The 25822-nt window shown below is 38.2% G+C and overlaps 4 protein-coding genes and 1 long non-coding RNA gene across 7 annotated transcripts; 1 reads left to right on the plus strand and 4 right to left on the minus strand.

Moving 5' to 3' along the window:
* Positions 1–1341: 1341 nt before the first annotated feature.
* LOC18606747 (Plant regulator RWP-RK family protein) lies at positions 1342–5924 on the plus strand. The gene is made up of 5 exons (XM_018117758.2): positions 1342–1826; positions 2612–3183; positions 3384–3431; positions 3550–4483; positions 4630–5924. Exons 1-5 carry the CDS (start codon positions 1577–1579, stop codon positions 5778–5780), a joined length of 2955 nt encoding a protein of 984 aa, XP_017973247.2. The 5' UTR covers positions 1342–1576; the 3' UTR covers positions 5781–5924.
* Positions 5925–6710: 786 nt separating this feature from the next.
* On the minus strand, positions 6711–10709 carry CDKE;1 (cyclin-dependent kinase E;1). Of its 3 annotated transcripts, none has more exons than XM_088804168.1 (3): positions 10461–10709; positions 10233–10341; positions 6711–8385 (listed from the first exon to the last, which is right to left on the minus strand). In XM_088804168.1, the coding sequence occupies exon 3, from the start codon at positions 8268–8270 to the stop codon at positions 6825–6827; it is 1446 nt and encodes a 481-aa protein (XP_088660294.1). In that variant the 5' UTR covers positions 8271–8385; positions 10233–10341; positions 10461–10709; the 3' UTR covers positions 6711–6824. The 3 variants fall into 3 exon arrangements, with proteins under 3 accessions (XP_088660294.1, XP_017973248.2, XP_007040590.3); XM_018117759.2 differs by lacking the exon at positions 10461–10709 and adding an exon at positions 9321–9664 and having other exon boundaries at positions 10233–10353; XM_007040528.3 differs by lacking the exon at positions 10461–10709 and having other exon boundaries at positions 10233–10353.
* Positions 10710–11674: 965 nt separating this feature from the next.
* Positions 11675–14125, minus strand: SWEET7 (Nodulin MtN3 family protein). The gene is made up of 5 exons (XM_007040530.3): positions 13940–14125; positions 13787–13823; positions 13059–13440; positions 12632–12751; positions 11675–12065 (listed from the first exon to the last, which is right to left on the minus strand). Exons 1-5 carry the CDS (start codon positions 13986–13988, stop codon positions 11886–11888), a joined length of 768 nt encoding a protein of 255 aa, XP_007040592.3. The 5' UTR covers positions 13989–14125; the 3' UTR covers positions 11675–11885.
* A 4304-nt stretch (positions 14126–18429) lies between these two features.
* Positions 18430–21686, minus strand: KLCR1 (Tetratricopeptide repeat (TPR)-like superfamily protein). The gene is made up of 3 exons (XM_007040532.3): positions 20929–21686; positions 19322–20230; positions 18430–18924 (listed from the first exon to the last, which is right to left on the minus strand). The coding sequence occupies exons 1-3, from the start codon at positions 21549–21551 to the stop codon at positions 18690–18692; spliced, it is 1767 nt and encodes a 588-aa protein (XP_007040594.3). The 5' UTR covers positions 21552–21686; the 3' UTR covers positions 18430–18689.
* Positions 21687–22925: 1239 nt separating this feature from the next.
* LOC148763870 (uncharacterized) lies at positions 22926–23661 on the minus strand. Its single transcript, XR_016025255.1, has 3 exons — positions 23509–23661; positions 23358–23413; positions 22926–23185 (listed from the first exon to the last, which is right to left on the minus strand). It is a non-coding gene; the product is annotated as an uncharacterized LOC148763870 (long non-coding RNA).
* Between the last annotated feature and the right edge of the window lie 2161 nt (positions 23662–25822).

Here is a 25822-nt window from a genome sequence, read left to right on the forward strand (position 1 = left end):
AATTCGGCTTCTCTTCAGCATCAACATTCTATAGGGGTTCTAGAGTTTTTTTTTAATCCTAAAAATTAATTAAATGGCCATGATTAAGGCACCCCTTTTCTCCAATTTGCCACCACTTTGACCGCCAAAATTATCCAATTCCTCCCCAAAGAATAGAAATGTTGTTAGGGGTAGCATTGTCCGTTCCGATGATCGTGGGGCCTCGGTGCATGCATCCCAGATCTTAATTAAACATAGATTAAGTGCTAATCACAGGTAAATTTTAGTTGGAAACTCCATGGTAATCATCATGTTAAAGCAATCTCCACAATTGGATTTCCTTTTCCCAATCCCAATGGATTCGTCATTGCTGCCATAAATTAAACACAAGCAGTGATGTAAGATTTTCAGTGGACTTGGCTAATCAAAGACGATTAGATTAGCATTTCGTTAATTGTTAATTTGTGACAATGCCGCATTAACCCTAACTTTCTTTTTTTTTTTAGGCTGAGTCGTTAATCACTTTGTTTAAGTTTGCTAGGGTTCGGGGGCGAAAACTTTCCAAAAAGAGATGGAAAGGCCGCTGGATAGATTGAGAAAGTTTGTATTCTTTTGCATGAAACTTTCCGCATTTAGCAAAAGCTTTACGATGCAAGAAATTTTCATACATTGCAATGGGAGGAGAAACCGGGATGCGTAATGAAGTTTCCTCCCCGTCCTCCTTTTCATAAAGCATACATCATTCTTCTTTGTTTTGTGTTCAATCAAATCACTCTTTTATATTTTTATTTTTTAATTAAATAAAATTTTATAATTAATAATTATCTTAATCAAAACATTATTTTTTATTTTATATTATGTGACATATTAATATTATAGATATAAAATAATAAATAATATTTTAATTAATTATAAGAGTTTATTTAATTTTAAATAAAAATATATAAAATTAATTAAATATAATAAAAAATAAAAAATTATTTTAATATCTTTGAATAATTCAAAAACTATATCGGACATTATGTTAATAAAATCTTATTACTTGCCTCTTTATTTTCTTTCTTCTAGTCATGTAAATTATTAGCCAAAGCAAAAATCATTGGAAGGGTGATTTGAATAAGGTTTTATCCAACCGTGATCCACAAGATACAAATCATACGCATTGGGGATGGTCAGGTAAGTCATAAATAAATGATTAAATAAATAGACAAAAAATAATAAAACAAGGAAAAAGTAAGAGAAGTGGGGGAAGATTAGAAGAAGACAAAAGGAGGATGTTGGGCGTGGCGGTAGAAGGGAGCACCACAGAATCATCCCCTTGCCCAATATTTTTATCCAAATTGGAGCAAGTAGCTCACAAATCCAACTGTTGGATTCCTCCACCAATTAAAAATTTCGGAAGCAATTTTGGAATCACACTGCAATTTACCATTTACCATCTCATCGCTCAATTGTTTTTTTTTTTTGTTCTGTCTTTCTCTTTCTCTCCCACCAAACAACAGCTCAGAGAGGAAAACAACTTTCCACCTCCACACAGGAAATAAGAAAGTATTAAAGGGAACGAATTTGGTTTCTGCTCGTTTCTTTTTCCCAGGAAATGTGCGAGCCAGAGGAAGACAACGCGTGTCCTTCCCCGCCAAAACAACAGCAGCAGCTACAGGGGATTATGGATTTGGATGATCTCGATCTCGAGAGTTCATGGCCGTTGGATCAGCCGACTTTCCTCTCTAACCCCACCTCTCCTTTAATCATATCTTCATCTTCTGAGCAGCCTTGTTCTCCTCTCTGGGCTTTCTCTGATGAAGATAAGGTTGGGTCTGCCGCCGGTTACAATCTTTTTCTCACGTGTGAGTCCTTTTAAACTTGACAAATTTGCAACTGTTTTCTTCCTTTTTGTTTTTTTTTTCTATACTCTTTTTTTTTTTTTTTTTTATCTTGGTTTTGTGATTTGGATTAGTTGTTTCCTTCTGGGGGGATTTTTTATGTTTTAGTTGGTTGATTTGGAGCTTGAAATTCGTTTGGTCTGTCTTGGTCGAATTTGATCCTATTTTGTTTTCTTGGAAATTGGTAACGCTGAAAAATTGGAAACTTTGCTCTGTTAAGATGTTGCTGATCTTCAACATGGCTTCTGGTCTCTGAGTTTTCAAAGCTCCATTTGGTTTTTCAGGAGCTGGAGAGTAAGAGGATTCTTTAATGGAAATATAAAACCAGTTCCAATTGTTGGCTTAACTAACCCCATAGAATAAGGAAATTGAACCAATAATGAAAACTTATAGTGTAGTATGTTTGCTTTTTCTTCCTTAGTATTTTCTCTAGCACCTACGTAAACCATTATTTAAAACCTCTGAGCTAGCAGCTGCTTGTTACCTTCTCAGCTTGGGATTTTTCTTTTACGGAGGTTCTATTGCCTGCAATGAGTTTTCTGTCTTTCCCTTAATTTTTTCATTTTGGGTCTTATGTATTTTGGATACACCATGCCTTCAAGTTAAATGGTCCAGCACCTGAATTTTTATAATTTTCTGGTCTTAGTCTATACCATAACATCATACTAGAAGCTGTACACATATTTAATTTGGCAGAGCTCCTGTTGCTTAACTGATTTGTTTTGTTTTTGAAATTATACTAAATGCAGGTACTCCCAAGCCAGTAAATGAAAACCCAAAGGAGGACAATGATAAGAGAGGGATACCTTCTCCATTTTTGGGACTGCTGCCCCTTGAGAACCCAGATAGTTATTGTGTGATTAAAGAGAGGATGACTCAGGCACTGCGCTACTTCAAAGATTCAACTGAACAACATGTTCTAGCTCAGGTTTGGGCACCTATAAAGAGTGGGGGTCGGTATGTGCTTACTACTTCAGGGCAACCCTTTGTCCTTGATCCGCATAGCAATGGACTGCATCAGTATAGGATGGTTTCTTTGATGTACATGTTTTCTGTGGATGGAGAGAGTGATGGACAGCTTGGGCTTCCGGGCCGTGTTTTCCGTCAAAAATTGCCAGAATGGACTCCAAATGTACAGTATTATTCCAGCAAAGAGTATTCTCGGCTTGATCATGCTTTGCATTACAATGTCCGGGGAACCTTGGCATTGCCAGTCTTTGAACCTTCTGGACAGTCGTGTGTTGGTGTACTTGAGCTCATAATGACTTCACAGAAGATTAACTATGCACCTGAGGTTGATAAAGTATGCAAAGCACTTGAGGTTGGGTTTCTTTCCCTTTTCCATGCATCCTAGGCTCATATAGTTTTTTTATTTAATTAGTGCTAAATCACCAGTCCATTCCTTGAGGACTTTTTTAGAATTCATTTTTTCTTGCATTATTAAGCTCTGATTCTTAGTAAATATTTCTAATTTAAAATACTGTGAAATTCCTCAGTCACGTGATTTCAGTTCTTATGCAGGCAGTGAATCTAAAAAGTTCAGATATATTGGATCCTCCAAGCACCCAGGTGAGCTGCAATTGTAATTTTGTCAAACATGTTATTCTTTTTGGATACTGAAAAGATATGTTTGGTGTTGTTTTTCATTTCTTCTCTTTATTCTGACAAACTAATGTTTTTGTACCAGATTTGCAATGAAAATCGCCAAAATGCACTGGCTAAAATTTTGGAGATTTTAACAGTGGTCTGTGAAACTTACAAACTACCTTTGGCTCAGACGTGGGTCCCTTGCAGGCATCGCAGCGTTCTGGCTTATGGTGGTGGTCTGAAAAAAAGCTGTACAAGCTTTGATGGTAGTTGCATGGGACAAGTCTGCATGTCAACAACTGATGTGGCATTCTATGTTGTTGATGCTCACATGTGGGGTTTTCGGGAGGCTTGTCTTGAACATCACCTACAAAAGGGTCAGGGGGTTGCTGGGAGGGCATTTTTATCGCGCAACTCATGCTTTTGCACAGACATTACCCAATTCTGCAAAACTGAGTACCCCCTAGTACATTATGCACGCATGTTTAGATTAACCAGCTGTTTTGCAATCTGCTTACGGAGTACTTATACTGGAGATGATGATTATGTTCTAGAATTTTTTCTGCCTCCTGCTATTGCTGACAGCAATGAACAACAGACTTTGTTGGGGTCCATACTGGCAACAATGAAGCAGCATTTCCAAAGTCTTAAGGTTGCTTCTGGAGCCGAACTTGAAGACGATGAAGGATCTATCGAAATTATTGAAGCTTCTTCAGATGAAAGGCTTGATTCAAGACTTGAATCTATTCCAATTCCTCCATCTGTGAAGTCACCACCTGGGCCTAACACCTCACCAAACAGAGGAGAACTGCAATTAGATTCATCAAAACGGCAATTAATTGTGACTTTTGACCCTGCAACTGATGGAGGCAATGTTGTTGCTAGTGGAAGCCAAAATCCTGTTTGTCTTCCACAGAATAAAGACGTAAAAAAATCAGAGAGAAAACGTGGGAAAACTGAGAAATCAATTAGTCTGGAGGTGCTCCAACAGTATTTTGCAGGGAGTCTCAAAGATGCTGCAAAGAGCCTTGGTGGTATGTATATGCGCTTTTTGAAAAATTTCTTTACTTTTTAACTTATATTACCTAAAAGATACTGATTTATATGTATATAAAATGGAATAAATTTATTGGTACCTATTGAAATGGACTGTTGGCTCAGGGAGATTCTTGCTTTACAGTTTGTCCTACAACAATGAAGCGCATCTGCAGGCAGCATGGGATCTCCCGGTGGCCATCTCGTAAGATCAACAAAGTCAACCGTTCCCTCACTAAGCTAAAACATGTTATAGAATCTGTCCAAGGCGCTGACGGAGCATTTGGTTTAACTTCAATTGCTACGAGTCCACTCCCAGTTGCTGTTGGCTCCATTTCATGGCCAACCAGTTTGAATGGGTCCAATCAACAGAACTCACCAAAATCCAAACCTTCTGATCCTCAAGGTGAAAAATATGATTTGCCCACATGTAGGACACCAGTAAGTAATGGACAAGCTTTGGTGGAAGATCAGTTGCTGGGAGGGATGACATTGAGCCAAGAAGAACTTTTCCTTCAGCAGAATGCGCTTTCACCGGACTTAAATAAAGGGGCAAACAGATCCAAAACCGGGAGTGGTTCAAGAGAAGAGAGTGCTGGGACGCCTACTTCTCATGGTTCATGCCAAGGTAGCCCTGCAATTGAAAGTGCTGCTACTAAGGATCCACTTAGTTCCATCCAAGAGCAATGCTTTAAAGCACGAGGCTCTCCTGAATTGGCCTTTCAACCTATAGGCGAACTGAATATACCAGCCACGTTCTCAATGCCCGAAGCCCTTGTGGCAACAGAGCCTCAAGAGCCATTTGGAGGTATGCTAGTGGAGGATGCTGGAAGTTCTAAAGACTTGAGAAACCTATGTCCTTCAGCGGCAGATGTTGGTATTGATGAGAGATTTCCAGAATCTAGTTGGACACCACCTCCGTGTACTGATCTGGCTCTCATGCAAGCCATGGCTACTTTTACTCAGACAACTCCCCATGCAACAGCTAGGCAGGAAATGAGGAGCTTGACCATTAAGGCTACTTACAGAGAAGATATAATTAGATTTCGGATCTCCTTAAGTTCGGGTATAGTGGAACTGAAAGAGGAAGTGGCCAAGAGGCTGAAGCTGGAGGTGGGTACTTTTGATATCAAGTATTTGGATGACGATAGTGAAATGGTATTGATAGCCTGCGATGCTGACCTTCAGGAGTGTCTAGATGTTTCAAGATCATCAGGTAGCAATATCATTAGGTTGTCTGTTCATGACGCGATGGCCAATCTAGGAAGTTCCTGTGAGAGCACTGGCGAGTTATGATTAGGTTGTACATATATTTAGACTGTCAATTCTTGTAGTCCAAGAATTCTAGGAGATTGACAGTGCAGATTTTGGTTCCAAGAGCTTTCTCAAGTTGTAAGAAACTTTTCTTTTTTGAGCTATAAAATCCCACTTCTCGTCCTAGCTAAGAAAAAGATAAGAGAAGGTGCAATCAATTGGAATTCTCATCTTAAGATTGTTCTGCTAGATCAAATCCAAGTAAAACCGGGCAAACGTTTCGAGTCAGTTCACTCCTAATGTATGACAATTTCTCTTCCAGATCTTGCATACAATCCTAGAGCATCTAATTATTCGTCGGTGCAAAGATGTTGTCCGAGGGTGACAAACCCAATTGGAAACCAGCGAGGCTGTGTCTCTAGTTATAACTAGATTTATGATGACTCAGGGTAAGCGAGTAGGGTGACAATCTTTCTCATGAAACTTCCAAGTTTAACGTTCTCATAAGTTAATTGTCTATTCCATTAACGTCTTAAAGGTCAAGGAATACCAGAACTAGAATTGAAACTCCATTACGTTTCTTCTAATACTAACATGTTAATGATGTCAAGATGATTTTGTTCAATAATTCTCAGGTGAGATGTGTGTAGTTGCAGCACGTTTTCCCTCGTAACAACAGAGAGTCAAAGGGCTTGAGATCCGTAACATTGAGTTTTGGAGCCCTCTGAAGCGTCAATAGACTCAACCCCTGCACCTGATCCTTGAGTCCTCAAGCAAAAAATTGCAACACATAAATAGCTGCAGCTTTGATAATATTCATCAAACAAGAACAGCCAGGTTATCCAACACTGATATTTAGAAGAGACATTTCGCACTTGAGGGAGCTCACAGTCCTGCAGGTCATGACTTCAAATTTGAAACATGGTTAGTATTTACAGGCAAAGAGCTCACACTGATAAGTCATAGATCTCGTAGGTCAATGGGTTGTAAATTCCATAAAATAAGTTTAATCTTATACTGGAATTGAAAGAATACAACATCTTGCTCAATTAAATTTCGATGATCAACATATTAGATGTTCAGTTCTTACATGCGTCTTGATTTTTGCTGTGGAGGGTATCCAGGCATGTTCATTCCTGGATCCTTCCTTCTCAACTGTTGCTGCTGATGGGCTTGGGTAGCAATATTCCGCGGCATTGGGATGCCTCCTGGATTCATTCCACCAGCAACTCCAGCCTGAGCTGGGAAATTATAAGCCATCATGCCCTGAGGCATTCTTTGCATGGGAGCTGGCATAGGCCGATTGACAGATCCGTTTCTCCCTGCATGAGCACCTCCCATGTTGCCAGCAACTGCATTTCCAGATGACACGGGTTGTGATTGTTGAATGCTAGTTGTCCCTTCAAAATCAGTGTTCTGGTCTACTGGACGAGTAGGATAATTGACTATTTTCTCTCCAGGTTGGCTGGGTACCAGTGCATTGCGACCTGGTAGGGGGTCAATCCTAAAGTACTCATGCTCTAAGGCCTGAGCTGCTGTTATACGGTTTCGAGGATCATATTCAAGCATTTTAGATAAGAGGTCAAATGCAGGACTTCTGGGAGAGAGATGGACAACACTATGAAGTCCAGCATTATCATACTTGTGTCCTTGAATGTGCTGCAAATCTGATTGCCAATGTGGAAGATTTCCAAGCGTGGGCCACTTTTCTAGGGTGGGATGGCCTAAAATCTTAAATATCTTGTCCAGCTGATCAAGTTGAAAAGGATTTGGCGTGGATTTGGCTTCTGCTCCTTGAAAAAGTGGCTTCAAAGTCAAAAGCTCAGCAAAAATGCATCCAACAGCCCACATATCAACTGCGCTAGTATAGTGCTTCGCACCAAGAAGCAACTCAGGTGCACGATACCAAATAGTTACAACCACACCATTTTCAGATAATGGCTTCAAGGGAGCTTGATAAATCCTTGCAAGTCCAAAATCAGCAATTTTGACAACTCCTTGTTCATCACCATCACCCATAACCAATATATTTGATGGCTTTAGATCTCTATGTATGATCCAGTTGCTGTGGAGATAGTTCAGTCCATTAAGCAGCTGCCAGAGCAATGATTTAACAGTGTACTGGTTGATGGCATGGTTAACCTTATCCCGGTGGTGCCTAATGATTTCATAGAGGTCATATTCAGCATAATCAAAAGCCAGATATAACGACATATCTGCGTGATTAATGTGCACATTCACAAGCTTCACAACATTCTCGTGTGTAATCTCCCGAAGCAACATGATTTCACGAATGGCAGTGGGTGATACACCATCCCCATCCTTGGACTGTTTGAACTTCTTTATGGCAATGCACTTTCCTCGATTTGTTTGAGACTTGATTCTTGCAAGGAACACAAGACCATAAGTACCTTCACCAATCTTGCCAAGCAGATTGTACTGCTGCAGCCATTCTGGCTTCTCACTGTTGCTAGACGAGGTAGTACTGTTGGCTGCAATGCCTCTGCCCGAGGTATTATTACCATCTCCCATGGTTCCTGTCCTTTTATGGCATGAACAATCAGCACCTAACTATATAGCTCACCACACCAAGATGATAAGCTCATAACGCCAGGATCTGCTATTGCAGCTCGTAAATGTGATTCCCCTGAAATTCATAGCAGCAAAACAATGTCAAGGAACTCATCAATCACATACTCCAACATGTAAACAACTATATCTAATTCTACAAAGATTGACTTTTTATCTTTAAATAAAAATTGGAGATTTCTTGACAAATGAGCCTGATTTCTACCTTATCATATTATTAAACAAGTTTTTGCTAGCGTAAATTAACCCTACCATCTTAGGTTTTGCTCATAATTCCACGTGGGTCCATTAGTATTGGAAATAAACAGTCCGCTCCAAAAATATAAACGGCGTTAACTGATAACATAAAATGTCTAAAGTACCCATGGCATAAAACATCACTACCCACTGTTCATCTCCTTTCTCTCTTCAAACTCTCCTCACACCAATAGCTTAGGGTTAAAGTTTTTTTAGATTTTCAGAACAATGAACTTCCCTTTATCAACCCTTTGCCCATTTTCCTTCTTCTTTCTCTCCACTCTTTTCCTTTATCTTCTTCCTCTTTCCTTCTCCTCTCCTTCTTCCCCAAACAACACGAATGCCCTCACTCTTTTCCAACTCCAAGTTGACACTCACGGCAACCTCCTCTCCAACTGGAGCCACGACGCCTGTTCCTCCACGTGGCATGGCATCATTTGCTTTTCATAAAACCATAAACCTCACCCCCATTACCAGAAATGTCAGTTGAGTTTCGTTTAGTGTTTATCTATGGCACCACTATCATTTCCACCAACAAAACTGGTGTAAAATGCCCTTCCAATAAGGCCAAAAATTTGTGATATTACTCCATTACTCCACTACATATTGGTTTTCCTAATCATGATTAAGCACAAATTTTCAGCCTGTAAAATTCTACCCTGGTAAGCAATATTTACTAGCTTCATCAAATGAAATTGCAGAAGGAAGATAAGGTATTTTAGTTTCATTAATAAATCAGCTTTTTTATTGAAGTACCTTTATTAGTAATCATTTGATCTTATTATTGATCAGACAAGATAGGTTGATCATGAAGAGGATACTTCTGATTCTATTTTTCCTGGGACGGTTATTGTTGCATTGTCAAGCTTATGCCAGAAGATTTTTATTGGGGGTGAAGATAGAGAAAACAGGTAATCAGGTTGCATCTGATGATGAACCTGGCAAGTCAGGAACTGATGAGAAACCGGTCACTGCTTTAGGTCCAACAGTTGACGCAAAAAGTGATAATGGAACTAGCAGCAAAAGTAACACCAGAAACAGGAATGAAGATGAGAGCAACAATAGCTATGGAACCTCTGGAAATCCATCTGGATCATCAACTGGCCGCATTTAAGAAACAATGAGTTTTTCTTCTTCCCTTAAAAATTTAAAAGAGCTTAATTTCACCAACAATGAGTTCATGTAAGTAACGGAAATACTAACAATGTTTGGTTGGGAAAAATTATCCTTAAAAATATTGCTACATCATTAAAGTAACGGAAACACTAATGGTAAGACTTATGTATCAAGTGAAAGATATTCTTTTGAGGCGGACTGTCTATTTCCAATACTAATAGACTCGCGCGTGGAATTATGGGCAGAACTTAAGGTGGGGTAATTTATCCTTTCTTTTAACATCCAACAAAGCTGAGTAAGTTTAATCATGATTAACAAACTTAATTAACTAATTAACAACGAAAATCACTGAACAAAAAATGAGATATTACGCCTCAAATCACATAGCTAGTTTCTATATTTTCCTAAAATTTGAAATTTAGGATTGCATTATTACCAAATCAAAACAAGGCAGAAATCATATTCACCCAACGTACAAAAAAAAAAAAGATCCGATTTTTTTCTTCACAATTAAATCGCAAAACAAATAAGAAATCTGAGGAAAAAGAATACCGCAAAATTTGTTGAATAAGAAGGACGACAGCGTCGCTTCAGATATTGCATGCCACGGGTTCAATCGAGAGTCTCCGTTTCGGAAATGAGCTTCTCCCAAAGCTTGAACCTTTTCGATTAGTCAAATAAGAAACAATAAATCTGACCGTTGTAAATGAATATATCCAAAACAAAAATTATAGCAACTATCAAAAATTAAAACAAAATAAAATCACCGTCTTATATTACCTTTCAAGTTGGGGAAACTAGGGTTCCTCGAATCAAACTTTTTAAACAATAAAGTAAAATAAATAAGGCCGAAACTGAAAGAAAAATTAATTATCTTTTATCTGATTCTTGCAGTTGCTAAAATGGACAAAAGGGCCAGGAAGAAGCGTCACAGGGAAGAGTAGGGAAAGTGGGGATTTTTACTTGGGTCTTCGTTTCCTCACAAGGAAAAATAATAATAATAACAATTTGGGAAAGAGCTGAAATAACATAAATGCCCTTGGTCGGAGAACTTCTACTTTCCCAAATCGAGTAACTGAAATAAATCTAGTACAGTCATTATGGGCGACTTTTGTGGTTTATAGCGCTGAAACGACAGCGTTTTTGTTGGTTTTTTGCAATGTTAATGTATATATGGTATCCGTTATTTTAAAGATATTTTAACCCAAATCTTACAAATTCTGGATTAAATTTTTAAATTATTATAGTAATAGTTATCGTTATATTTTAGATACCTTCTGTTAAATACAGGTAAATTAATAAATTAGAATAAATTTATAAAAAATTAAAGTTTCAAATCAAGATGGTTTTAGTAAATATTAAATTAATTATAAAACATAATATATAAGTAAATTTTGTTAATAAAAATTATTATTTATAATTGAATTTTGATAATGATATCTTAAACTACTATCCAAATCTATAATAAGTAATAGTGTCATTACTCGAACCTATGACGTGTAATAATTTTATTATTTGAATTCGATTATAAAATATCTTAATCTTACTTAATCTAGTAGTGCGATATAGGGTACATAATTATAAAGTATCTATTGACATTTCTAAACATATCGAATTTTGTACTTTAATATTTAGAATGATCTTAAATAATATTTGATTTAAGTATATTTAAGTAAATCATTATGTAGAAATTAATTTTCTTTATTAATTTCAATTAATTACTACGTTAGATGCATACTTCTAAATCGACAACTCAACAATAGATGTGAGTGTCTGAAGATGCTACCCTAAAATCGAATCACTGAGTTAGAGGAGGAAATTCGATGAAGAGGTTGCTATAAAGTATGTTAATCTTTCCAGCTTTTTAGTAAGGTAGAGTGTGACAAAATCAGTTGCAGAAGGATAACGAATGAAAGTGGCAGTCTCTTTACAGTTTTGGCAACCAAATCAACAGTATTCTTCATGTAATCAGTAAAGGAAAAGATCATATCTGGTTAGTTTAAACTCTGAAGCAACCTCTTATTACTTGGATTGGAGAAAAACCCCCTTGGGTTATACGAGTTGGGCTACACATTGATTTTCAAGAAACTAAACATGACTGATCGCACCATTTCTATGGGGATGCTCATGACAAAAACAAACTCTCTCTCTTTATATATATATATAGATATATTGTTGGGGTATGTTTATATCGGAGATGGGTCTCTAAGGGACTCCGCCGGTCTTTTTGTGATCGATATCTCCACTGACGACGACCACCTCGGACAGGTTAAGCTCCATCTTGGTCTCTTTCCTTGTTGCTATGATTCTCTTGGTGGACTTGTAATATATGGCATACAACAAAAGTTGGGCTAAACTAAACAACGTGCCCAGTCCATTTGGAACCTGGAAAGGAAAACCAGAAAACCCATCAGCTTTCGACCAGGATTGTGACTTTGAAAGACGACAGTTTCGATTTAATGTAACCCACATGGCCTTTCAAAAGGGCCATTTTACCTTGCCTTTCTTGTTAGATGGCACATGATATATGAGAGGTGCCTAAAACCTACCAGAAGGGCACAAAAATATCAACCTCCCCCTCCCCATCTTCTCCCTTTAATGTGTTTTTGCATAAATAAGATTACAGGATGCCGATTAATTGACTTATACCACACAGCAGGCCTACTGTATATCAAATAATACTAAAAATATTTAAGTAAATCAATGACATTCGATCAAGATTGCCATTTTGCCATATGTTGCTTGAAAATATGTTATCACCAAAGTGGTAATTAGTTCCATGGAGAGGAAATAATCAATATTGAGATACTTATTAATAAATAAAAGCTCTTCTAACGAGGCTATTATATGACACCATCTTGGCATCATTCTAGTTTCTTCTCTTCAGAGTTCTTAGACATGAAGAAGTCAAAAGGGAAAGGAGAAAGGTAAACACTGGCTGTGTAACTTACAGCTATGAAAGGGTCAAAAGGAAGGAAAGCGTAAGTAGTCCAGATAACACCATTGCCAAAGGAAGCCAGGGAGAGGAAAAATGGCATATACTCCACACTTTTCGTCGAGATCACCAGTCTCTGCACCACCAACCAAATATATATATATAAATTAGACTATCCTCTTCATCAATCCTGCACCTTCATTAACGTAACAAGCTCTTCCCTTAATATGGTAAAAGCAATAAAATTCTAGTTAGTACAACTAAGAGTATCCAGGCCAGGGAAATAATGCAAAAACTATGTAACTGTCGTCTACCCAAACTCAAACAAAGTAAAGCAAATGGAAGGGCATGCATTTCTTTTAGTATAGGTGAAATGATATTTTAGTTATTTACACGCTCTCCTGTCTTTAGTTTATGGTAGCGAAGCTCTATGTGATACTAACCATGACTGATAAAGGCGAAGCATACATCGTGATATTGAACAAGACTGCTATGATTCCAACGACCATGGAGCGGCGTTCAGTGGTGTGAACTAGGGTAAGAACCAGGGTGGTGACAAGGGCAATGAAAATTAGCTCAACAAGCACAATTAGTAGCACTTTAAGTCCCTTTTTCTTGTCAGGACAGAAGATCAAAAAGAGGGATATATACGCGAACTCAATGGCGGTCCCTGTGCCATTGATGGTCATAACCAGGGTGCTGTTGGGGTGCACCATCGGGAGTCCATAAATGACCCAAACCATGCAATTGATTAAGGTTGCTAGGTAGGGGGTTGGCGAGAACTGCTCCACTGACCCTTTCTTCCATATTCGAACAAAAGTTGGCCTGCAAAAATTAAATGTCATTAAGCACAAAGAGATAACAAAAACAGCTAAACGCATTAATTTAATCAGGCTTATATTTTGAAAAAGGAAAATGATCAAATCAACCCATTCTTGTTGACTAACAAAACTTATGGTAGGTTGATTATTGCCTTTTAATTGTGACACACTGGACATTAAAAAGCCAACAATGCCCTTTAAATAGGTCACCGCTATTGGCAATAATGTCTTCTCGGTTTCTACTGACAAGGGATGCTCTTTTGCCTTTTCCCTCTTCATTTTCTGGGGTGAAAAAGCCAAAAGGAAAATCACTGTGCTTTTGAAAAGATTATGTTAAAGGCGAAGCTTACACTGGAGACAAGAACAGGAAGAGTGAGATGACGTTCCCTGGAAAGAGGCAGAAGAACCAGTCACCCATTACTTTAGCCTTCCAATAGATCGAAATTAAGCAAGTAGTATACTTAAAGCATGAGTTCTGTGTTATGGAGGCCAAACTGACGTACCTGTGATCCCAACTACATTTCGGATAGTGTTGACTAGGTGAGAGACCATGGCTGTAAGCTGTAGAGGAATGAATTTTAACGAGACAATTGCAGAAAATTAGAGAGAGAAAGGGTACAAAGGGAGAGAGAAAGAGAGAGAGAGCAAAAGGGATCGTTTATCTGAAGATTTTCAACATAGAATGGATATGGATGAGACGTTTATGAGTTTGTACACATATATATATACAAAGAGGTATTAGTGCGACGGTGTCCACTTCGGTGTGGGGCTGTCTCATGTGAGCTTAGGTTTGGCAAGTATCAAAAACTGGTTGGTCACTTGCATGACATGTACTGAGTCGTAAAATCTGTAGTAATAAAACGCTTGGAAAAAGTGCCACGATGAAGGGAAATAATCAAAGTAAGAAAACCCCTCTCTCTGTCTCTCTTGAGAGGTGGGGTTGTTTAGGAGGGGATGCGGTGTTGGCACTGCAGTCGAGATTCTGAAAACCCAGTGATAGGCTTCAGTTCAGATAGTGACTTATTTCCGCATGGCTTTTCTTCTAATAGCCAATGGTCTTCACTGCTATTTCCACCGATACAAGTCTAGAGCTTATCCAAATCCATATGGGTTTGAAATAGTGTCAGGGGGGCTCGGACAGCCATTTGGCTGCCATTTTTGATGATTGGAGCACTCCCCCAATGAAGTTAGAAGGCCAAGATTAACCTTTACTACATAAGGACAATGAAAGTTTTGAAAGGTAGAATGGCAGCTATGCTTTCTCAGAATGGTGCAGCTCATTTATGCTTATAGGGAACGCATTTATCACCCTGAGGCATGATAATTACCTTATACTGGTAATATCCCATATATAATTCGATTATGCAGAAACATATCTGACTTTTGAGACTTCAATAGTATTAATGGCATTAATAATATTCCATTAACACCAGTATTAATTTCAATGTGGAATAAATGGCATATACATGAAAGTGGTATAGCTAATACTTTTAGACGTTTCTGACAAATTTTTGGCTGATATCTGCTATGTTTAAACTTTGAACTGGTATTACCGTGAATATACAGGTGGGTCATGGTAAGAATATGAGTTGGACATGCAGTTAGTGCTGGAAATCAGATTCCATCACCAAACATTAACCATTAAGTGAGCCGTAATACTATGATAATACTGGAAACTAATCCAAGTGCTTCACAGTGATGTCCTGCAATTGAGACGGCCATTTCAAAGTCGAAAAAAACGCATGACTTTTCTGACCAAAAGAAAGTAACATGTAACTGCTATCAACATTTCTCGTATTTCAGAGGGCTAACAATGGATGGGTTGATAGGTGATGGAGAGTTGGAAAACTCCGACTTTCCAAGACATGTGTGGTATTCCTATTCTTTTTCCTTCGTTTGCACCTCTTTTTCCTAGCACTGCTGTGATTACCTTTAACTTGTTAATCTTTTATGCAATTATTATGCGAGAACCAGAGTTGAGATACATGAATCTGACTTCAACTTGTTATGAATCAAAGTTGCAAAACGCGAGTTGGATACTGACATCCAAAGCCTTCGAAAGTCGGACTTGAAAGTCTTTGATTAGCTCTATGTTAACTGAAACTAGTACAGTGGACAAGCTAATACTAGAGAGGGAATTAATCTGCAGGGCTAAATAGAGTAAAAAGATTAGGTTGCTGCTTTCGATCTCAACATTATCTTCACAAACCATTGATGTTCCTTTGCTTCAAAATCAAGATAAGGGCCATTCATTTCCCAGAAGCTATATGCAGAGCAATTTCCATTGCTGCTTCCCCCTTGCTGTTAAGAAAATTAATCAAAGCTGGGAATTTTCAGGCAATAATTATACCCTTTTGAGTTGCAGACCTGCTCCATGTTACTTAGTAATTTGATTGTCTGGTTATCCGTAAAACTATCTTATTCTCTCTTTTTTAAACTCAAAAATACTCTCTAAGGTCTACTAATTGTATGCAAAGGTTCATTTAAAGTGACATTTTAGACCTAAAAGTGATGGAGAGGAAGTAAAAAGAAAGAATAATTCTTCCTAACAGTCATTCCAGAGTATCACAAACTAGAGCGTTGGCAGCCTGCATTGCCCCTTAGTTAAGGCTCTTGTCTTCTTCCTTTTCTCAGGTATTCTTCTCACTGTGCATGTTTTGTTTTTATTAGGAGAATTTATTCACACCCGAAAGAAAAACAAAAAGGTAAAAGAGAGATCCAACTCACCTACGTTGGATCTTCACAAAACCGAAAAATTACCACCAAATAATATTCCACCAATGAGAAGTTCCATCATAGTTATATGACGGATCATGTCTGCTAGACAAATGGTAAGATCACAGCACATGACCAGGACCTGAACAAGTGGCCCAAGAACCGAGTCCTTGTCGAGAAACAGGGCACCCCTCCCCCCACCCCAAATCAATGTGAGTAGCTTGAATTGCACATGAACATATTCTTCATCTCCAGGAAGTGATCGTTTAGGGTCTGCGATGAATCAAATTCTGATTGGGACCCTCACTTTTCTTTCTTTCACCTAAAATTGTAAGTGATTGGAAGGAGCAAAAGAAAAAAAAATGAAAGATGAGACATGAATATGGTATCAATTATAAATCGCGGTATCGATTACTTTATTCTGTTTTTTTGTCTCGTAACATAAAATTAAAAAATAACATCATATTCTTAACTTTTGAAATAAAAGTCGCATTCTACTACCGCTCTACGTAGAATCTAAAATTTGTAAATATTTTGCTAAAACAAGAATGCCTCTTCAATTTTGCTTCCTCTTTTCTTTTGGTTAGACATGGAATATTGATTAATCATCCAAAAACCTAACCTATTCCTTCTAGAAGAAAGGGGATGGATAATATTCATGATCTTCCCAGTTTGTGATGATAAACTTATTTAATCTCAGCCCTGCATTTTTTTTTTTTTGATTCCTGTTTTGTTCAACTTTAACATTTCAAGACAAATAGTTACAAACCCAAAAAAATGCAATGAATTCCTAAGTTTAAAGTGAGACTAATTGGCTTCTAACAGTGAAAAACCACATTGTATGGTAGAGGTGGAGAGAGAGCTCAACAACATTATTCGTAATGGTGACAGAATTCAAGGCTTTTGGAATTTTTCTGGCCAAATAAACCAATTGCTCCTATGCTGAATTTTGGTTATTTGCAAGAACTAAAGAGGGCAGAATTTGAGAATATAACTAACATGATTTGATAGAAGAGGGAAAAAGACAAAAATTTCTGAAGATAAACCCTATGATTTTTTTAAATTAGAATGATCAATCAGAATCATGGACGTGGCTCCAAATGAGTTAAATTGCTTCAAGGAATCATTATTTCTTGAATAGTCACGAGCATCATATGTCTTTAAAGAAGTTTATTATTTTAAGTTATTGCGCATTATATGGCTTTAATATCCATACAAAATGGGGGATCAAATCTCTTGGAGAATAAGAGATTTAATGGTCAAAAGGTCTAATTATAATACAGTTTTCTGGGGGTCAAATGTGGCTGAAACATATATTGCAATAATAAGCTTATTTATTTCTAGCACTTAAAGATGATTCCAACCATGGGTTCTGCTAAGATGGAATTTTTGTTTAATTTAATAGCATTTGTTCGATCTCTCAAACCAAAAGCCTTTAATGCTGTGCTGAAATTCTTTGATTTTCTCTGCCCTGGAATTGTCCCAAAAAACCAAAAAAAAAAAAAAGGATTGATTGGACAGTATTCTGCATACATCTCCCCTGAATTTTTCCTCCTTAAACAAAGGATTAAGCATAATCTTTGATGGAGCTAGGATAGGGAGGGAAGAATATTCCTATTGCTGGCCTACAACTGTTTAAAGATCTTTTCATAAAGATGAAAGAGGTCTTTTGACCTTTTGCGGCACAATAATTTTTACTTTATGTTTATTTATCTTAATACATCGATAATGATTAATGATTTTTGAGATTACCCCAGTCTTTGCTGCTTCAACGAAACTTTATGGCCTTTTAAGTTACTAGTATTTTAATGCACAGCAGCCTGCAATCTGGCTTGATGGGCCAATTCAAGTTGGGTCGGGGTTACAGCCTGCTCCTCCTGCAGGGTATCTTCCAGCCAGAACTAATCACTGGCAAGTGGGATAACAGAGTCTGGCAAGTGTTGTTATGGACTGATGTCAGAATGACCTATCATGCCAGGCGTAATTAGAGGCAGACAATCGACCAAACAGAGAAACAGACACTCTGTAGACAATGAGGTTTCGGGTAAGGTTGGTTGTTGAATTAGTTGAAGCTAACAGGTTGAATTATCCTACTAATCACTGTCAGGCGAACTTAATTCAACTTGTTTAAGAACTTTCAGCCAATTAAGCAGAAATTCAGGATTTCAATACAAACCAATCATACAGAGAGAGAAGCGAATGGTTCGACAAAATTTTGGATATTAGATTTTATTTTCCATTGCGAACTTTTCAGAGTTGTACATGCTTGAGCAATGAATAGAAAGAAATCAAAACATCATGATCAGATTTATTCACTCAAATGAACAGTTCTTTCCAATTTCAAGAGCACATCACAGACATCCAATAAAACAATTAATAATAGAAAGAAAAAAAAAGAACAACAAATCAAATGAGATTTCAAGCTTGAAAAACAGGGAAGCTCAACAAATTAAAACTTGTAACACTATACATGATCTTCTATGTTACAGAATGTGCATATGTTGAAAAGGAAATAGATATGGACTCGGTGGAACACCTTCAAATTCTAAAACCCAAACCAGGCCATCTTTTTGTCCCCTCTTTCTTCGTTCTCCTTGAGCTGGGAGCGATGAGATTTTCCAGTGATTTTGCTTTCCTGTTTCTGGACCTGCCTGCTTCTTTCAGGAGCTCAGCCAGCCTACTCTTTTCATCTTCAAAATCAGGATTTGCAATACCAAGTTTTTCTTCTCGCAATTTTAGTACGTACTCCAAGATCTCAATTGCATCTTCAACCCTGAGTTTCCATCAAAAGATTATTACCAATAGATGGTACACAATGAAACGAGTATTTAAATTCTGGATTTAAAACAGTCATAGAGGAAAGTAAAAATAAAACATTAAGAACAATTAGATGCATTGTAATATAAAAGCACATCACATTCATCCATGCTTACTATGTCTTCTTTAGATGCTGTAATTATTTTAAGAATATGTGATAGAACTAAATTGAAACTACTATATCAAAACTTTCACTCCCATACTCAGTTCATTCCTTCTTTTATTTCCATTTTGTCTGCAATCAAAGCCTACAATCCATTGCAAGACAAATTAATACCAATGATCTCCACGCATGTCAATCATAAGCTAGGTTGAGTAAAATTCGATGCAGAGTAGTTTAAAATATTCGATACCTTCCCATAGCATCATAAGTTGCTGCAAGATTGCTATATACTCCCAGAGTATCTTGATGACATGGGCCACATTCCTGCTCAAGAATCGCTCTTGCTTCTTCAAACAAATCAGCAGCCTCATCTATCTTGAACAATTGGACACAAGCCAAGCCCATTTGGTTCAACATAACCCCAAAGAAGGCTGACTTCCTCTCCCCGCTTGCTCTAAGCTTTGCTACTGCGCTCTCAAAAGAGTTCCTTGCCTCTTCATACCTCCCAAGAATGTAAAACATCACCCCCATCCGTGCTTCAATTCCAGCAATTGTGCTTTGCTGTCCTGGTTTATCTTCCAACAACTTCATTGCCTTCTGCAACAGCTTCAATGCCTCCTCAGGCTCATCCACAGATTCGTATATGGCAGAAATTTCTGTTAACCCACCAGCTATCTCTTCTGCTGTGGTTCCAGGCACAGGTTTTGCAAAGATCCTCAGGGCATTTTCACAATATGACTTTGATTCTCGGAGCTTCCCTGTCCTGTGGTATAGGTCAGCAAGACGTACAAAAACAGAGGCAACTGAAGGGTGGTTGTCACCCTTTGATGACTTGAATACTGTTAGTGCCTTCTGGTAGGAGAAGACAGCCTCATCAAAGCGACATAAAGACATATAAATATTGCCAATGCTGACATCAATAGCAGCGACTTCATTCTCCTGTCCATTAGCAATCATTGCCATGCTGGCTAGGACAAGATGCTCAAGGGCTGCTTCATAATCTCCCTTTGCCTCACATACGAGTGCCATCAACCGGCGATCAGCTGCCTCTTCCAGCGATGCTGGTTCACTGTGTGCACGATGAATTTCAAGAGTTTTCTTGCACAATTCTTCCGCTTTATCAAATTGCATTGCTTGAACATGGGCCTCAGCCAAGTACCTATCATTTCCATTAATCATGAACATACAATTGATATAACCAAAAATCATACTATTTTATGCATAAACACATTCATTCTGGGGAAAACATGGAAATACAACAAATCTATTGCAATACAAAAGTCAATACCAAGAATCCCTGCAGGGAATAGTAAATACATCCAGCTCGACATAAACCTTCACTAGTATCCCTGCATTTTTAAAGTTAAATCCCATGATCCATTCAGGAATTCCAAAGACAATGAACCATAGTCTAGTTTAAGAACAACTACTATCCCTGCAGTTTTAAAGTTAAATCCCATGATCCATTCAGAAATTCCAAAGACAAGAAATTTATTTTCTTGGGATTAATCCTCTGGCTTTCCAGAGCAATCGGCCGTATAACAGAGTAAAATTCAGTCTTTTTTAAAGAAAGTGGCCACATTTCCTTAAAAGGAGCGACACAGAAAATGGTAGCCATTTTTAATCCCAAGAAAATAAATCTCCTTCCCTAATGCTTCGAATCACAATGAGGAGCTGATTTCATTACACTCAACCAAAATTACCAAATAACCCCTTTCCCTTTTCTCTCTCACTATCTTTCTATCGCCCCCCAAATAGGCCAAATCTGCGCCTTTCCCGATTTAACACAAACACCCAAAAAATCCCAAATCTCCTAAATCTTAACAATAACTCATTATAGAAAGATGGTATAATAACCTGCAAGTCTCGCCAACTCTCGCATCGGTCTCTCCCAGAGCCTGGATCTGAATCTTTAGACCTTCTTCGTAGCACCCAATCGACTTCTCCACTTGACCCAGCATCGAGTACGTGTCCCCCAGCTGCATATGCCCCGAAAACGCAGCCAACGCGTGATCGGGGCCCCGATCCACATCGGGTACTTGAATCGCTCGCTCCAGCACCGGAACCGCCTCATCGAACCTCCCCAAACTGCAATAAATCGCCGCCAGCACGTGCAAGCTCATCGCCAGATCCAAGCTGGGCTCACCTTCCACGGCGCATCTCTCGAACGACTTCGCCGCTCGAATCGCGTAGTCCAAAGCCTTACTAGGACCCTCACCGGAAGCAATAGTGTCTCGGGCCAATTTGAGTAAGAAAGGTCCGAGATCCGGGTTGTCGAGTGAGGAATCATCCGGGTTGGGTGACTCGGGTGGAGGTTTCTTGGCGGAGCGGGCGGGGGAAGGCTTAGATCGGGAAGGGGAAGGAGATGGAACCCTTTTATTGGGAGTCCGTGGTGGATTATGCGGCGGTGCCTGATCCGGAACTGAAATCCGTAGCGGCGGCGCGTCGGGTGGAGACTTAACGGAAACGAGGCCCGGCATTGGTTGAAAACAAATAAAATAGGAAATCCTAAACTAGAAATTGAACTTTGGAAGAGGAAAGAGAAATTGGTTGATTCGATAAGGAGAGAAATGAGAGTTCAGAGATAAAAGGAATTAAAACAAAAAAAAAAAAGAGAAGAAAGGGATTTACGATTAGAACAGGCCACCAGTCTCTTTTGTGAAGTTCTGCGAGGAAGGTTTGGGGTCAGTCTGGTGATTATGTTTTTTGTGCGAGGACAAAATGGTAAATTGTACAAGTATCGTTCAACAGACAGGCCACGAACGAACAGACAGTAACTTAAGTAGCAGTAGAAGCAGTCAAGTGGATACGATAGACAGTGGTAACCTGTAACTGGTAATAAGATCCGCTACCTATTTTTCAACTGTCGTGTTTTTTGGGGATAAATCCGTGCCGTTTTCGACGCTCTCGGGCATGACCAATAAACGTCTGCCACGTGGGAAAAGAACGTTGGTTTACACCGCATCCTTTCGGCTATAGTCCACTTTTAAACGGCGTCGTTTTAATCTACATTTTTTTTAACAATATAACAACTATAAAAGTAAATATTTTTGCATTATCATATGAGATAAGATGCATGGATCATATTACATGACCATATATCAGATTTGATACATTTACTTAATTTAGACAAAATTCTTCTCTTACATTGGATGGGATAGGGACAGAGAGAGAGAGAGAGAGAGAGAGTGACAAAAGTGGCAACATCTTAATCCAAAACAATGAATGAATAAAAGTTGAGATATTGGTGCACTCTTCACCACAAAAGGTGCCTTTTTCTTTCTTTGTTTCTATATTGGAAATTGGAGGTTCCTTTTGTTTTATTCAGCAGTATGCTGCACTCAAAGCATTTTCACAGGCTTCCTTTAAGCTTGCTGCTTAACTTCTTCCTCCTCTCCGCCAGTAACCATCACCATTTTTTTTGGCATTTTAATGAGTTGGCTAAGCTAATATTAGCTATAATAACAACAACATTTGATCTCTCAAAGGAGATCACTGATGATGCAATTTTTTTGCTGTAAAGCCTTCATGAAAGATGGAATCAAAGAGCGATGAGTCATTTGGTTTACTTTATTGTAACAAAGCAGACAGTCTATCTGTCAACACCATTTCTTTAACTTAGTTTTCATATAAATAGGGATTAATTTAGGGTCAAGACTGCAGAGGAAATAGCCAGCTGTAGCCAAGAAAAGGACACATGGGAATAGCCAGCCAGATGGGATTCTCTCCTGAGTCAAGATCTGCTGCTTAATTGTAATTAGCACCCAGAATATAAGGAAGATACCCATTATTTACATTTGTTCATAGCTTAAAAGCAATTAACTACTCATAGAGCTTACAGACAATCTCAAAAAAGAAGAAGAAAGCAACTTAGTAGATTCAAAAGCCACCAAAAGAGCATAGTTTAGTAGTACAAGAAAGTAGTACTTCTCAAAGGCCTTCAACTTTGAATTACAATACTAGCTTATATAGTTCAGGTTCAGTTGCCACCTCCTGCGGGTGCTCCAGATTTTCCTCTCGGCGGTGGTTCATGTTTAGGATTTGGAATCGGGTTATAGTCCTTTTGGATGTCAACTTCTAGTGTCAGCTTCCTCATTTTCACTTGATTCATGCCCTTCAAAACAGTCGTTATATGTTAGGAACCCTTGTCATTTTTTGAGTAAGAGATACATTTATACTCATGTCTAATCAGTTTTATTAAAAATTATGGTAGTCAAATTAGTAGCATAAAGTTATGAATGTTTATGACAGATACAAAACGTTGACATCCTTCGATGTTAACATACCTCATTAGTTGCAGAGTTTGCTGAAGTTGCAACATGCTCCATGGCCTTGACTCTGCCTGCAGAACATACAAAACTTTGTTAATCACCTCCAGAACTGTCTAGAAATTTGCTTAACTACTTTACTTGGAATGCATGGAAATATTTTGCTCACCTATGAAAGGATCGAGATAGACTAGAAGGAGAAGGAGAATCATGGTTTTAGCATAAGGACCCATGCTGGATGCTGCAGGTAGTGCTGTCAAAATGGAGGAGAAAAATGCAGATTTATAGATTGGTTGGGAAAGGGGATCAAGTCAAGCCCACTGTTTCTATATGGCAAAACACTCGAAAGCTTTGTAGAATAATGATGAAAATGCAACATCCATTAGCAAAAATACCACAAAGTCAAATGCACTAATTTCTGTCACCTCATAAATCTTAGGTTTTACCTTATATATCTGCCAAAAGCAATTGTTAGGTAGCAATCAACCTTTGCATGGATCCATTAGCTCTACACATAGAGTCTTTCTTTTTAGGCATTCGCATTAAATCTTTCAAAATGTCAACAATCTCGTGAATGAACCCTTATTGACTCTATACCAGAACCAAATGCAATTTGCTCTGATCCAATGTTAGTCTGTCAACTGCTGTCTTTATCATGAGCCAATGCGGTGACAGTGTGATTTCCATGTTCAATCAATACCCAAGTACTTCACTGAATGATACATGTCATCTGATCTTGCACAAATTTTCACATTACTAATTCGATCAGACTTAATAGAGTTGCTTCTTGTCATGTAGTAGCTCTTTACCAGTATAATACTATCTGGAAAGGCTATAGAAAGTGAAGCAATTGCAGTACAACTTTAAAGGATAGGCTTCAATCTAATATCCTATAAATGTAGATCATATCAGCACCGGTTATGGCTAATATTAAATTAATTTTTCCTAGATGGAAGAAATGATGGTAATGTTTTTTTGTCAAGGTGAACTCGAACCAATCAACAGCTAAGACAAACTTCATCTCCAACATCATCAGATTTTTGCTGGCAAACTGAGAAACAGATGGCTGGCACTACCAAGGCTATAATTAGAAACTAAACAGCTGGATTATAATAATTACAGCATGCAGCTTGCTCTTATTATATTAGGGCTTCCTGTTACCAAAGAATTTCGACTGTTACATATATTAATGGCTGATATCTTTCGGGTTCCCTATCAAATTGTAGTCCATGCAATTGCACTGATCAAGTTAATCTGTCTTTTGAAGATTTGCAAAGGCACTTGGCTATGTCAACCCTTGGTAGATAAGTGCTCCAATTGATCGTCAAACAACACAGGAATAGCTTGCTGTTGGGTATCTGCTATTCATGATGAATGCTTACTGCATCAATATCAGTACAATAATCAGCAGCTCTACATTTGGTGAGCTTTTTCTGTGTCACATTCGCAATGGAACAAAGCCCATCTCTCATGTAGAGGGCCTTCACTAAATGGAAATGAAAGCTCATCCGCTCCTTGGATTTTTGTTGGCATCAACATACAATGGAAGTGGCAGTCATATCACAATAAGTTACTGCACCTTGCTTAAGTTGACCACTCAACCTTCCCCACCTTTTTTCCTTAAAAATCAACTTTAATGAATCTGCTTATTGATAATTTAAGATACCCTTCATTGGTCTCTACTTTCTTGATGCACGAAAATCACTCTACTCTTTTTCTAGCCACAAACCAACTGATATGAATCATTTACTCTTCGAGTCCTGTACGTTCCATCGCAATCCATCAAGAGCTCCTAATTGGGTAAGAAATTTATTGTTCAATACATGTTAGAGACCTTTATTTAGGCGTTTACCTCTGCTTGTCATTCTTCAGTCCCTGCTGCTGAAATATACTGTCAACTAGACAACTATACTCCCAACTCTCTGGACATTCATGACATTGAAAAGATAACGAAAGTAAGATTAGCATAAAGGTTAATTGGACTAATTAACTTTATGTGTAAGAAATTTGTGCATTGATATGTTTTTTGCTAATAATGTAATCAGGAGACAAGGACCAACATACTTTGGAGGTGTATTAGACATTTAAGATTTTCCAAATCATCTGATAGGGGGTAAATAGGCAGAAGGGTGCTTAGCTAGATGTAGCCTTCATTTCGGAACTTGTTCACAATTAGATATAAGTGGTCTGAAAAGAAGTTGATATAAAACTAAAAATCCTGATCATGGAGCTGCATTTCTATATTGCAGGTGAAAAAGTGGATTCCTGTGTTTGTCTATATATGAAGCAGGGAAGGAATCGGGAAATGGCACCACACCAGGTGGGTTATAATTTGAAACAGCACATGGTTTCCCTATGTCAAAGCAATGTTATTTCTTCCAGGGGGCCACAAGTAGGGATTTGCCTCAAAAAGAAAGGGCTACGGAAAGTGTGAATCATCATTGTTGCAGAGGACAGCGATACAGGGTAGTCTCATGCTTCTC

The sequence above is a fragment of the Theobroma cacao genome, chromosome 3, assembly GCF_053813885.1.
Source record: "Theobroma cacao isolate CCN51 chromosome 3, ASM5381388v1, whole genome shotgun sequence".
In the NCBI taxonomy this organism is placed as follows: Eukaryota; Viridiplantae; Streptophyta; class Magnoliopsida; order Malvales; family Malvaceae; genus Theobroma; species Theobroma cacao.